Source organism: Neoarius graeffei, chromosome 1, assembly GCF_027579695.1.
Source record: "Neoarius graeffei isolate fNeoGra1 chromosome 1, fNeoGra1.pri, whole genome shotgun sequence".
NCBI lineage: Eukaryota > Metazoa > Chordata > Actinopteri > Siluriformes > Ariidae > Neoarius > Neoarius graeffei.
Genome location: NC_083569.1, coordinates 96,285,059 through 96,300,293, shown reverse-complemented (window position 1 = coordinate 96,300,293; position 15,235 = coordinate 96,285,059). Strand labels below are relative to the sequence as shown.

Genomic DNA, 15,235 nt, shown 5'->3' with positions numbered 1-15,235 from the left:
ACTCAGTAATAGTTGTGCTGCCCCTTTAAGGGAGGGCGGGGCTTGTGCCGTGCTGTGAGTCTCTTTCGACTCGCTGATTGGTTCCTTTTCACGGGCAGCGGGCTTGGAGTGAAGCTGCTGCTGTTGGTTTTTTACTCCTTTATTTTCTCAGCTGAAGCCTGGAATGCATGTGTCTGTGAGTGTTGGTTGGTTTTGTGTTGAACTCACCTGTTAAAGTTTCAGAAACAGCTCAGATTTGATGTGGGAAAACTTTAAAAACGGAGCGATGCTAATGCGCTAGCCTGTCGATGGCTTTTTCAATGTAACGTTAGCATTAAGCTAATCGCTAATTGTTTGCTGTGGTCAGTTAATGAGAAATTGAACTTGTTTGTGTTGTGTATGATAATTGTGTTAAATAACAAAGTCAAACAACATGTAACATTTAATTTTTTATTTTTATATTGCAGTTTCACAGTGATTCAACAGTAAACATTGAGAAACTCACCTGCTGACTCAGTGTTGATTGAAGAACTCTGTTAGCGATCTGCCAAGTTCACAGCGACTAAGGGCCCGTCCACACGAGTACGTTTTTGTCGAATCCGCATAAATACTTTATCGTTTCGGCCTTGTGTCCAGACGGATCTGGCTTTTTCAAGGTGTGAAACCAGTATTTTTTGAAAACGGGTCCCAGAGTGGGAAAATCCTAAAACGCGGGATAGCCCGGAGTCGTCTGGGCGGCGAATGCGGATTTTTTCAGAAACGATGACGTATAAGCCCCGCCTCTCTAACCTTTAACCTCAGCTGCCACCACTAGACGCATCATAACAATGGCGGACTACAGGCTTGTGCTCATACTGCAAAAACAACTCGGTCTATTACGGCTGCTACAACAAAACCTTCTGCTTTTATATTATTGCGAGGAGCAACAAAAGAACATGGAGAACAACATTCGCCACATGCTCTTGGATCCACCTCGCGGAGTAACCAGAAGGGCCACCAGGAGAAAGTTTTGGATAAGGCCTGGCCGAACTAGCAGCTGGTGGGACAACTTTGTTACTGGCGTGGTTGTGGATAATGAGTGGAGGGAGAATTTCCGCATGTCCAGAGCTTCTCTCGTCGCCCTGACCGAAGAACTCCGTCCGTATATCAGAGTATATCGAACGAATATGAGGGCACCGATCGATCTGTTGAAACGAGTTGCAATAACCCTGTACTACTTGGGCAACGAGGGGAGGCTACGGAGAACCGCTAATGCATTTGGCGTGTCGCGAGAGGTTGTTTCTGTTATTGTTAGGCAGACATGTAAAGCCATCGCCATCCAACTGGGCCCAAAATATGTTAAGCTTCCTTTTACGGAGCCCGAAGCAGAGGACCTGGTTTTAGGATTCCACCGTGCTCATGGCATGCCGCAGTGTTTGGGAGCAGTCGACGGCACCCACATCGACATTAAGCAGCCATCCGCCAACTCCAGGGCTTACATTAACCACAAAGGAAAGCATTCCCTTAATGTGCAAGCCGTCTGTGATTACAAATACAGATTCATGGACGTTGTCATAAAGTGGCCTGGAAGTGTGCACAACGCACAGGTGTTTGCTAACTCCAAGGTAAACATGTATCTGAAGACTGGCAAGATTCCTGCTCTGAAAAAACAGATTGTGGACGACGAGGAGGCAATACCAGTTTTTCTTCTTGGTGACCCTGCCTACCCTCTGCTGCCTTACTTGATGAAGGAGTACTCAAACGGTGGCTCCACACCTCAGGAGCAGTACTTTGGACTGTTTGTGTAGGGCGCGCATGGTCATTGAGTGTGCTTTTGGTCGCCTAAAGGCCAGATTTGCTGCACTGGGAAGGCCCATGGACATTAACATGGATGACCTGCCCCATGTCATTTATGCCTGCTTTGTTCTCCACAATTTCTGTGAGGTCAGTAAAGAGACTTTAGATGAACAGTCCATGTTTGGAACAATACAGGGTGACACACAGCCTCCGACAGAGTGTAACAACTACCTCACTGACTGTAATGAGGGAGAGGCAAAGAGAGTGAGGAGAGTGATCACCAAGTACCTGACCCTTAAAAAAAAGTAGTAACCGCAAACTGATTAGATGACCTACTGGTCTTTTTGTAGGATCTGATGCCCCTTTATGTATTACTCATGCCATTTTGAAAGTGTTGTGAACTGTGTGTCTTGTGAAAAATAAACAAAATGACTTCAACCACGAGAAAAAGTCGTCTTTTTTTTAATGACAGCACATCCCTGCTAATGTGCATATGGTAGATAGATAGATAGATAGATAGATAGATAGATAGATAGATAGATAGATAGATAGATAGACTCTATTGATCCCAAGCTGGGAAACTGCAGTGTAGCAGCAGCATTACACACAGTAACAACACAATGAAGTAAAGAGGACAACCTAGACATTTCAAAAATGCAATACAAAAATGTATAAATAAGAGGTATAATTGGAGTGCAAAGTAAAACTGTGAGGTGCAGTGAACAGACTGTGTAAAAACATAAGGTGCATAAACATAAAGTTTGTTTTCTGAAAACAAAGTTTTCAGAAAATTAAACACAACAATCAAACAAAGAAGAAGCACAGTTCAGTTTTCCTCTGCATCATCAAGCAACAGTGCACGTCTGTATGAAAAGGACGGTTGCTGTGTGGTGTGCGCATGTGTTGGTGTGTACTCTGGTCGTGCTGGTTGATGGGGGGTTTGATGAAAGGCCGGTGTAGCCAGGGCTTAATTTGAGCCAGAACATGACGGAACAAGATCCGGAACCTCTGTTGTCCAATCCGGCAGCTATTTTCATTTCATTCGGTGTTCCGGCAGCTAAAATGGATCAGATCACCTCCGTGACCATCACAAAAGGGGAAAAAAATCAAACAATAAATTAAATAAATAAGTAAATAAAAATTTGTTTAGTGTTCGGTTTTGATTTTGATATCTGTTGTTGATTTCTCTTGTAGGTGTAATTAATGATTATGGATATGTAGATTGGTATCAAATGATCACTCTTTAATAATTACATGAAATCAGTCTCATTAAATTTGAAGGTTAATAGTTAAAATGAATCAATCCTATTGAATCGTTTAATTTGACTCATTTGAATTGAATCATACCATAGAATCAGTCTCATTTGAATCGTTTGAAGTGAATCATTCAATGAATCATTTAGTGAATCAATTGAAGAATCGTTTAAAATTTGATAATTCAAATTTATCACTTACCGAACTGCATCTAATTAATTATTCATACACCTTAGGAGTTCTTTGACAATGTGGGCGACTTCAAGTATTTAGAACAACAGACAATGACACAATTTCAATAATGGAGTTTATTATTAAAAAGATAATAAAAATTTTAATAAAAAAAGGAAAAATTGAACAATCTAATAGCAGCAGAATTGAAATCTTCTGTAAACAGAGAGTGTGGGGGTGGCACGGTGGTGTAGTGGTTAGCGCTGTCGCCTCACAGCAAGAAGGTCCGGGTTCGAGCCCCGTGGCCGGCGAGGGCCTTTCTGTGCGGAGTTTGCATGTTCTCCCCGTGTCCACGTGGGTTTCCTCCGGGTGCTCCGGTTTCCCCCACAGTCCAAAGACATGCAGGTTAGGTTAACTGGTGACTCTAAATTGACCGTAGTGTGAATGTGAGTGTGAATGGTTGTCTGTGTCTATGTGTCAGCCCTGTGATGACCTGGCGACTTGTCCAGGGTGTACCCTGCCTTTCGCCCGTAGTCAGCTGGGATAGGCTCCAGCTTGCCTGCGACCCTGTAGGACAGGATAAAGCGGCTAGAGATAATGAGATGAGATGAGACAGAGTGTGTGTGTGTGTGTGAGAAAAGAGAGAGAGACCTTGGCTCTCTCTCGAAGTTGGAATGTGTCCGTACCAGGACGTGCTATCTGCAATCTTGGAGGAGGGGAATCCTCAAAGTTTAGTGAGCACGTGTGTGTGTAAGCAGTTTTAGCTTGTGAGCTAACTGAACAAAAGAATTTCTAACTAGCCATGTGCTTCCAGGCCTAGTGTGTAAAAGCTGAAGGCTTTAATTAAAATTAAACATTCAAACAGTCATCTGTAGTTTATATGGCTTTAAATGTAAACAGGAGAATTGCTACCAAGGTTGAATTAAACTTAGGACTTCTCATCTCATCTCATTATCTGTAGCCGCTTTATCCTGTTCTACAGGGTCGCAGGCAAGCTGGAGCCTATCCCAGCTGACTACGGGCGAAAGGCGGGGTACACCCTGGACAAGTCGCCAGGTCATCACAGGGCTGACACATAGACCCAGACAACCATTCACACTCACATTCACACCTACGGTCAATTTAGAGTCACCAGTTAACCTAACCTGCATGTCTTTGGACTGTGGGGGAAACCGGAGCACCCGGAGGAAACCCACGCGGACACGGGAAGAACATGCAAACTCCGCACAGAAAGGCCTTCGCTGGCCACGGGGCTCGAACCCAGACCTTCTTGCTGTGAGGCGACAGTGCTAACCACTACACCACCGTGCCGCCCAACTTAGGACTTATGATATTTAATTCAAAGATGACATACAGGACCTCTTGGAACAAAGGGGAAGGAGGAGGGGTTTGCCACGTGTTTCCTTTCTAGAACAAAGAGTTTAGCTCTGCCTTGCTAGCTTGAGCATGCGGTCAGGGCCTGTTTGGGCCTGTGAACACGTGTTGAAAGCCCTCCTTGGAGACAGAGACTTTTCAAACAGCTAAAACCCTCTTAGCTTTCTAGTATTACCCGAGTTACTGAAATCTTAATGAGATCAGGATATGTGTGAGTAATAAAATAGAATGTTAGAGAGAGTACATGCAAAACTTATGGATTAACCAATTTTAAATCAATAAACAAATGATAGAGAACCTAGATTCAGTGTATACACTTCATTTAACTTCATACAATCTTCACATTAAGTGAATAATTCCTAAGACTTAAACTTTTGCCCAGTGCCTTTTCTTACTGCAAAAAGTCTCGCCTTTGTAGGAAGCACCGTTTCACTGGAGAAGTAGATCTTGGAGAGGAAGTTTGCGCTTCGGTGAGGAAGAGAGAGATTGCTGTGAAGATCTTCGTGGATGATGACGAAAGTCTTTTCAGCAGTGCCGCGCGCGCGGATTTAAGAAGAGAAAAGGGGGGCCAGCCACTTTTCTAAGTAAAAATAACATTGCTTTCACTTGCTGTTGTGTACGCCTTTAAAAGAAAGTAATACTTGCAAACCGGTTTAATAACTCGCTTGAGTTGATGATCGCGTGTTTCCGATATCTACTTTGATCAGGAGTAGATTAAGAAGAAAACGCGCTGTTTAGCCGTCTGATGGTGAGTGTCCTCTTCTTAGATCAGACTTGAAAAAAGGAAAAATGGAGTTGTCCAAGTCTCTTATGTGAAACCTGAGAAACCTGACGAATGTTGTACGTGATCCCGCCCAGGCGTGACGTAGTCAACGCAGAAGTTGCCTGGGAGTTGTAGTTCTGACACAAGATGGCGGCAAGATACCTACACTCTCCTATGACATCCACAAAATCTATGCGAAAGGGGAAGGGGGGGCATGGGGTGTATACTTCCGCTTAATAGAACACCAGGTTTTTTGTAGCCGTTAGCTTGTGCTGTGGAAGAAATGGCAAAAAAACAAGAAAGCTTACTAAAATTTTTCAAAGTCCCAGGACAGCCGGATCCTAAACGTTGCCCTGCCCTCTACAGACATTTTACACAGGTAGTGCAGGATCCCACCCGTGATGGAGCAACCCGAGAGAGCTCCAATGGGCTGGCAAAGCGCCGGTGCATCCTGAACCTGCCGACCACCTGCGAAGAATCCCAGTTACATAACAAATCCTTGACTATGTGAAGGGTGTAGGCGGATCGCTGCCCTGAAAAAAAAAAAAAAAGTTACACGTCAACTCGTTATTACTTAAGAAAAGAATTAACCATGTTACTTGAAAAAGAAAAAAATGGTTCACGTCACTTTTTAAAAACCCGTTATTACTTACCCATTACTTGAATCGATTGCACTTATGGCTGCTACTTGAATCCTTGGAATATAGTAAAACTTGAATCCTTAAAATGAATTCTCCAACTTGTTTTGTAAACCCTTTATTTCTTAACTATTACTTGAATTGATTGCATGCATGTTTGCTGGCACTGCTTTTAAACTTGAAATATGCTTGAAATCCTAGGCTATGCTTTTAAATACCCTACTTAAATCCTTAAAATGAGTCATTTAACTCGTGTCTTGTGTGATCTGATCTCCAGTGGTGAAATAAACCGGTTGTGATATGAGTACAGTCTGTTATTTTAGAAGATAAATTTAATATATAGCCTAATAAAAAATAATATTTTATAACATAATATCACGACATATTACTGTCTGTAACTGTTCGTCACTAAAGCGTTTTCTAAGATCATAATGTCTGATTTTTTTTTTTTTTTTGCCAAGCGGGGCCACTGCCGGGTTGGTCGACAGGTCTATTGTTGAAACGCGTTCTACGGTCTATGGGGCTGCGTTGTGGGTGCAAGTGCCAGGACCATTTTATTTATTTCCTTTCTTTATAATCTCAGTCAGATACACAAGCAAGATTAAGTCTTTACTCTGCTGTGTTTTATTATGGCCATCAATATATTGTAACCTGTGTTTGATTTGTTAATTGTTGATCCAGTTGTTGCCTTAACGCAGGGGTCTGCAATGGCTCGGGAGCTAGATGTGGCTCTTTTGGTGACTGCATCTGGCTCGCAGATTAATCAGCTCACATTGAGATCAAGAAGTACACCTCCATTTAATGAAAAAGTCAGTTAGCTGTCCGCAAAGCAAAGCCTTTTGACAAAGAACATGGCGAAAAGGGAAAAAAGGTGACTGGTAGGCTACCGTACATTTCAACAGGAATGGACAGAGGAATTCGCCTTTGTGGGGTGAGAGGGTTCTGCTTTGTGCCCAATAGGCCTATACAATGACAAGATTGCATCGATGAAACAATGAAATAAAGCGAAACACGCCAAGCTACGTTTGCATCAAAATATTCAGCGGGGGACAGGAGGAAGATGGCATGTCAAGAGCCTCTTCATTATGAAAAAGAGTATATTACACTCAAATTGTTGGTCATACGTAAAAATGCATTTTAGTTGTATTCAGCGTCAGTTTTTATATATGGCTCTCACGAAAATGTATTTGAAAATATTTGGCGTTCCGGGACCTCCCACTTCACAAATTAAGCACTGGGTGTAGCGGGGTGTGGTGCCATGCGCATAAATGTGTGTTGGTGTTGTCCAAATCCACTGCTGCTGTGGGGGTAGGCAGGCTGGAGCATCACTTCTCTCATCAGTGAGAAGCCCTCCTGTCTGGAGTTTGTAATGTTTGCAATGTTTGTGTTAATTTGCTGCATGAAGTCTGTGTTTCTTTTAGAGGACTCCTCCATCAGCTCCAACATCTTCCGCTTGATCTGAAGGTCGTCTAGTGCTACTTGGTCACCTGTTGGTCTTTGTTTCAGCCTGTCCCCTTTGTGGTTGTTTAGCTTTGCCTTGAATAAAGCAGAGCAAATTTCCCTCATTATTATGCAAAACAAGTTATGGTCAAAGCTATGTATGAAAGTAATACACCTACACAAAGAACATGCACCTGCCATTTAACTGTTCCCACATAGTTATTGTATCATAGCATATAGTTTGCTTGTTAAGCTTGAAATCATGAACGTACCTGGAGCAAATCCCTGCGCTGCTTTATGACTGCAGAAGGCAGACTTTCGGGTGTGCTGGACGACTGGATTGAATTGCCAGGCAGCTCCATTGCCGGAGAAGTTCGTGTCGACGACTGCGACGACGACTCTTCTTCCATGTCAGCAGTCTCGATGCCGGCGTCGATGGCGCGTGTAGCAGGCAACCCACCCCATATCTCCTCACACAGCTCAAAGTACAGCAGAACGACACGGCCTTGCCCACTATGGCGCCCTGTGTCCACCGCCTGCCTGTATTTTGTCCGGATACTTTTTAACTTAGCGGTAACCTGTGGCTTTGTGATGCTCTTGGCATCATGGGGGAAATCCTGCTCCGTTGGGGTCTGCAGATACTGCGCCTGAAACGCGTCTATAATGTCAGAGTACTTGGAGTGGCAAGACTCCCAGTCGACATTTTCATGCAATTTAGTTGTCTTGTAGTCCAATGTGACACAAAGTAGAAGTTCCACTTCATTGTCGGTCCACACAAAAGACTCTCCTCTTCCTCTCAGAGTTGCGCTGGCCATGATCGTCCTCTTCTCGTGTTATGAGCTTGTTTGTAAACAGCGCGTGACCTTTATACGCATGCTCCATGGCTTCTCTTCCGGTTTTAGTGTATTGGTGTGGCGGCTTCACAGCACCACATACAGGCCTGGCATATGTACTACAGCGTTTTGGGTCGTTTCCAGTGAATCCGTGTGGGCGCAGATATTTCTGGAAACGACGCCGTGTTTACGGAAATTTTTTTCAAAATGACAGCGTATTGGGTGAGGCCGCATACTCGTGTGGACGGGCCCTGACGAGGGCAGAAGAATAATAATATAAAATGAGGTCCGACCAAATAGCGGAGCTTCCATTCAAATGAAAACAAACATGCAACAGATGATGCACTTTGATGTGTTTCAATTTCAGTTTTATCACCAGAAGATACATTTCTCCAAACTCACATGTATAATATTATTCGTTTTATTACTATAAACTACAGAGTGCTTTGGAGATTTATAGCAAAATATTTTAAAAACAAAAGAAATACGATTCATGAAAACACTGAGTGGATTCAGATCCTGAAGGATTTCGCAGTGATTTCAAAATCAGCGTCACTATTTAGAATTAAATTCCTACATCTCATCGTTTGTATGAATTCATTTCCCCCCGTTTTCTTTCTCTTTCAGCTTGTGGCTTTTCTTGTGAAAGATTTCTTTGCCTTTCTCTCACTCTTTCACCACTTCTTTCCTTTTCTTCCTCTGGCAAAACTCTCTCTCTCTCCCCGGGTTTCACTCCATCTTTCTCTCCTTGGTGAACTTGTTCTGGCCTCTTTGTATTCAAGTGTGTAAAGTGATAATTATGTTGTTGCGCTGTTTGAGTTGCTCTCAGTGGGAAAACCCGATAAATATGAAACTATCTGCAGACAATCAGAATCGTGAGAGGCGGGGACGGACACGGCTGGGCTCCCTGTGTGTCCATGAAAAATCAACTCGATGGGTTTCCATAGTGGGTGGTGTAGTGGTTAGCACTGTCGCCTCACAGCAAGAAGATCCTGGGTTCGAGCCCCATGGCTGGCGAGGGCCTTTCTGTGCGGAGTTTGCATGTTCTCCCTGTGTCCGCATGGGTTTCCTCCGGGTGCTCCGGTTTCCCCCACAGTCCAAAGACATGCAGGTTAGGTTAACTGGTGACTCTAAATTGACCGTAGGTGTGAATGTGAGTGTGAATGGTTGTCTGTGTCTATGTGTCAGCCCTGTGATGACCTGGCGACTTGTCCAGGGTGTACCCCGCCTTTCACCCGTAGTCAGCTGGGATAGGCTCCAGCTTGCCTGCGACCCTGTAGAACAGGATAAATTGGCTAGAGATAATGAGATGAAATGAGAAAATAGAAGGCTAGTCCTGAGTACTGTTCCTGGATTATGAAAAGAGGGTAAAGTTATCTGGAAATATTGCACATGTTGGGAGATGGATGAAAGTTATGTTGGGATATTGCACAGATAAAATATTGCACATTTATCAGAGGGTATATGACACAATCCTATTTCACAGATGATAATATATCACATATTGCATATGACAAGTGAAGTGAGGTAGTAATGGGTTACTGTTACACTTAATCAACAGTTTTGTTTTGCCATCAGTCTGACTGTGGCAGGGAAGAAGCTGTTGAAGAACCGTGTTCTGTGAGTGATGATGCTGTCTGTTCTGCTGTGTCTCAGGTTGTACGTGCAGTGTTTGTGTCTGAGCAGAGAGTGAGCTGGGTGGAGTGAGTCTCTGATGATTCCCTCTGCTCTTTTCCGACAGCGCTGCACATACATAGAGTCCATGGACGGAAGTTTTGTCCCTATGATCCTCTCCGCAGTCTTTATGACTCTTTGCAGAGCCTTCCTCTCTGCCTGTGTGGTGTTAACGTACCAGACAGTGATGCCTGCGGTGAGGATGCTCTCCATCAGTCCTCTGTAGGCCAGGGTGAGAGGGCGATGGTTCAGACCAGCTTTCCTGAGCAGCCTGATGAAATAAAGCCTTTGCTGGGCTTTTTTCACTGTGGCTGTGGTGTTAAGCGTCCAGCTCAGGTCAGATGTAACCTGCAGTCCCAGGAATCTGTAGCTGTCGGCCCTTTCCACCTCAGTCCCTTTGATGATGAGAGGCTGTAGAGGGGGAGGATTCTTCCGAAAGTCCAGTATTAATTCTTTGGTCTTGTCTGTGTTGAGGACGAGGTCGTTCTCCTCTCCGTAGACAAGAATGTTGTTTACCAGGGTCCTGTACCCTGACTCATCCCCCCCCCCTTTAAAGGATGTAAAAGATAAACTCAAGGTACACAGTGTTTTCCCCAGAAAAAAATTAAAGCCCTAAATTCTGGCATGATAAAACACAGAAAATTGAGCGGCTACGGCACGAAGCGAAACTAGGGGGTTCCGGGGGCATGCCCCCCCAGAAATTTTTTTGAAAATAGATGCTCTCAGGTGCATTTTCAGGGTCTCTGAGAGGTTTGAGATACATGATTATACGGTAGGATAGATTTTAACAGTGCTTCAATGATTTCTGACCTAAATAGTATTAATGTATACACATTTGAAATTTCACCTTAAAGTTCAACATGCAAGTTAAACTGTTTTGTTATAGATTACTTGGGTATACGATAGATTTGAAAATCTTTTGGTATACAATAGATTTGAAAATCTATGGGGATCCCTTGCACTTAATTATCTATGATCAAGTAGTGTTGTAACAATGTGCATGAAAATATGAACAGTGGTTTGCTCCATCTTATGCAATCCAATGAAGAGAATCGATCATCATGACCTCCTGTTGATCACAAAGGGATCTGAACCTAAGAACTGCCACCTTAAAATAAGGTGCTATTACTATAACTGTAATGATTTAGAATGTTTCTGATGCATTTACCATAATGTATAACTAAGATGCACTGAAAAGAAAAGTAAGGCAACTGCATATTATAAAGTTTAAATTTTGGCACTTTATTAAATGGACTAGATTAAGATTAAAACATATTTAAAGGAAAAGAAAACTTAATTCATACATTTAAGTTTGCAGAAAGATGTACTTATAAAAACATTCATGAAGAGATTGTGTTAAGTGTCAAATATAGCATAATTGTGAATAATAATCATAAGCATATTTGGCAGTGTGAGGTCACTGTGAGCCTTTAACAAAATAATAATCTGGAGCCTTTTTTTGTTAAAAGGATCCCAGTGACATCACACTGCCAAAAATGCTTATGATTATTATTTGAAATTATGCTATATTTGACACATTTGGACAACTTCACTTCGTGAGACTGTTTATGAGTACATAATCTTTCTGCAAACCCAAACTAATGAATTAAGTTTTCTACTCCTTTAAAGCAGATTAATTCTCCTTGGCTTTTGCTCGGCCCAATGTTGGGCGACCCTCTCATAGTCCATCTCTCTGTCATCCATGCTGATGTGGATCAAATTGTCCAGCGAGTCTTCTCCTAGCTTATTAAAGTCAGTCGGCTTTGTCTGTCTGGTGGGGAACAACATCGGCAGCCAATGAGATCACTTATAATAAATCGGAAACTTCCAGGATGTTTGACGTTTTCTTTCGATATTTTTATTGGATGGTTTGAACACGTGACCTTGACGTAGCCAACAGATTACAGTTTGTTTACATCATACCACGTGGACATATTACTTTGACAGAATCAACACAAACATTGGAAAAAAAGACCGCTTGTTTAACACAAATATCAATCAATATGTAAATGGATCTGTTATTTGCTCTCCTATGTATCTAGTTACTTGTGGGTAGGAAATTTTAACGTATCGGTATAAATCTAAGCGTATCGGATTTTAACTAAAGTGACTAAGCGTATCGGCAGGCAGAGCAAGCGTACCAGGCCCGATACACTAAAACACTTTGGGGAAACCCATGGTACAAAAGATGTCTCCATGAGGGTGCCACCCCAATAAGGTACTTTATCAGACCCTCCAGGATTTCGCGATGTTGCGATTTGCAACATCAATGCAAATTCAACCAATCCCCGTGAATTCAGGGCGGTGTTGCAATTATATCCAATCACCGCAACTTTCCCGCAAATTTGACCAGTCGTTGGCGTCGTCTTGAGGTGACATCGACAAACTACCTTCCGCCTTACTTCCATGTATACGTTCAAGAGAAGCAGCATGTGCGAGTCTCAAGAGAGACTGCCTGCACACAGCACTAGTATTAATAGTTTTTTTTTTTTCTTAAATGAAGGCTGAGGCATTTCCTTTTGAATTTGAAGTCAGTGTTTATATAGGCTTCAGTTCTCTATAGTGTTACTGAAAGTGTTATGTTGAGGCCATTATTAAAAAACGTTCTGTTTCCGGTCCACCGGCCGGGTGAGTGCCGTTTGTGCAGTTGAAAATTTTTTTTAACGACGGTTTTTCGACATTTTTTTCGGGTTCGTAAATCTAAAATTGAACTTGACATTTATGCATTCCCAGGGCTTTCCACTAAGGTTCATACTAGCCAGCCATGACAAATAAGTAGCCAGCCGGGGGGAGTAAACACAAAAACTCCTGTGCACGTAGTTCCCAGGATTAAATGTATTTTCCACAGACCATTTATTTATTCATTTTGCTCAAATACAAAGTAAAATGGCAGTAAATCTAATTTATTTTCTTGCGTATTGCATCATGAGGCGTTCCTGGCTTGTAAATCTCTTATTTTCGGTGCATGACACATTCACGCAACTGAGCATGCTATGAATTAACAATGACAACGGTCTGCAGTGGTGGCTACACAATTACACACTCAGCGAACATTTCTCCATTTGTGTATGAAAATACACTCCAACGACTCAGTTTGGTTTCATTTACAACCAACGGTGTCTTTTGATGCCAGCACATAATTCAGGAATGGGCAACTGGCGGCCCGCGGGCAGCATGCGGCCCGCCTCCTTACTCAGTGCGGCCCGTAGATCATTTATTAATTATCAGGAAAAAAAAAATTAACCGCGGGCTTTTTTTTTTACAGTTGTAATTACACTGTTGACCGATAGAGGGCGCTTCCTTTAGCTCGTGGTGCTAAAGGAAGCACGTCATTATGTCACTGTATACGTCATTACGTCGCTGTATACGACAGTTACGTCGCTACGTTTGCATAAACCTTGGCGCGAATATTGAAGCAAAAACACGGAAGCAGCAGCATCATCAACAATAATAATAATAATGGATGACTTCGCGTTTGTACAGCTGCTGCTTCTCGTCACTTAAAAATGGCGATCTTTCGTGGTCTTGTTATTGTTGTTGGTCTTAACAACTCCCCCCCCCCGCTGACATAAGCGGTTCTTTCCTCTGGCCCAGCAGAGAGTTGGTGCTAGCCTGGAACCGGTTTTTCTGGCCCCAGAGCCAGTTCTTTGTCAGTGGAAACAGAAAACCCGTTTCCAAACTAAGCACTGGCCCCGAACCAGCCCTGGAACTGCTTTGGTGGAAAAAGGGCAACAACAGAGGTTTCGCAGGTTTCGTTTTTTTAAGTTTTGTGCCTCATTGAATGTGAGCCCTTTGCACTTTGTTTCTTTTAAAACAAACTTGTGTTTGTCATTTAACAAGACAAGCATCATGTTAAAAATGCATTTCAGTGTGGAAAATATTAAATAAATGTATGTTGGTTCAATAAACATACAGACATAAGAATATACAAATTTTGTCTTTATTTAAAATTCTTTTGTAACTTCTCTCATATCTGATTAGTTGAAGTGCGCTGTCATGTCGCCCTCTGATGGTGGTGATGAAAAATTGTGGCCCTCTTTATCATGCAAGTTGCCCATCCCTGACGTAATTGAACGAGAGAAGACTGGTTTACCGGAGACAAAATAAGCGTTATCTCTGCTTCTGTTCCCTCCGATGTTGCCTCCGACTAGGGTTGCCAACTTTCAGATCTGAAAATAAGGAACGGGGTGGGGGGGGCTTGGCGCAGACAGGCGGTGGGAGGTCATTGAGCGGGGTGGGGGGGCGTACATGAATAAAAGCAAATAGTAATAGCAAATGTGTTTTTTTATTAACATCAAGGCTGAACACATTCCATTACATATCAGAGAATGAGGTACTTGCATCCATTCCATGTCCCCTGAGAACACTGAGCAGTATACTAAATTGTGAACTCAATTGCAGTATACCAAATTTTGAAATTAAATTGCACAGTGTAGATTTGTCTTGGCCATATGAAATGAAATAAAATCAAAAAGTTTTGAGCTTATATTTTTTTTAACATAAAGGATGAACACATTCCATTACCTATCAGAGAATAAGGTACAATACTTGGACCCATTCCATGTCCCCTTAAACAGCAAACTGACAACACTTCATACTGAGCAGTATACTGCATTGTGAACTAAATGGCAGTATACCAAATTGTAGAATTAAATTGCAAAGTGTAGATCTGTGTTGGCCATATGAAATGAAATAAAATCAGAAAGTTGCTTTTGGGCTTATATATTTTTTAACATCAAGGCTGAACACATTGCATTACATATCAGAGAATAAGGTACAATACTAGCACCCATTCCATGCCCCCTTAAAGAGCAAACTGACAACACAACTGACAGATAATGCATTCTGCAAAGGTAAACTAAATGAACAGTGCAGTTTTGTGTTGGCCATATGACATGAAATAAAAGCAAAAAAATGCATTTGAGCTTGACTTTTTTAACATCAAGGTTGGACACATTCCATTGGTTTTTTGGACACTTAATTACTGCACAATTGGTAGGCTATTTGCCATTTGATTACCACTGCATATGTACTTCCATAAAGCCTATTTTTTCCACTTGTACTTTTTTTGATCTCTTGCTGTAGCAAGTAGTTGTTTATCCTTCACCACTGCAGTGTAAAACTCAGTGCAAGACAATTCATAATTCAGAGTGATCATCAGCTCACTCTTCATTAGTTCAACTGAACATCTGTTACGCACGTCTGACCATTTATTCTTCATTGAGGAGAAGACCCTCTCCACATAGCCAGTTGAAGATGGGATGCTTAGGACAAAGGACACAACTGCCAGGATGTTTGGAATTTCAGCGTGCTGGAGAACTGCCATCCATCTC

The 15,235-nt window shown here is 42.4% G+C and overlaps 2 protein-coding genes across 2 annotated transcripts in view; one reads left to right on the top strand and one right to left on the bottom strand.

Annotated features, from left to right (window-relative positions):
• Positions 1-15,235, bottom strand: part of LOC132885533 (titin-like) — a 978,782-nt gene that overhangs the window by 699,333 nt on the left and 264,214 nt on the right. The window lies entirely within an intron of this gene.
• On the top strand, positions 97-2,182 carry LOC132873075 (putative nuclease HARBI1). Its single transcript, XM_060908344.1, has 2 exons — positions 97-175; positions 447-2,182. The coding sequence occupies exon 2, from the start codon at positions 807-809 to the stop codon at positions 1,764-1,766; it is 960 nt and encodes a 319-aa protein (XP_060764327.1). The 5' UTR covers positions 97-175; positions 447-806; the 3' UTR covers positions 1,767-2,182.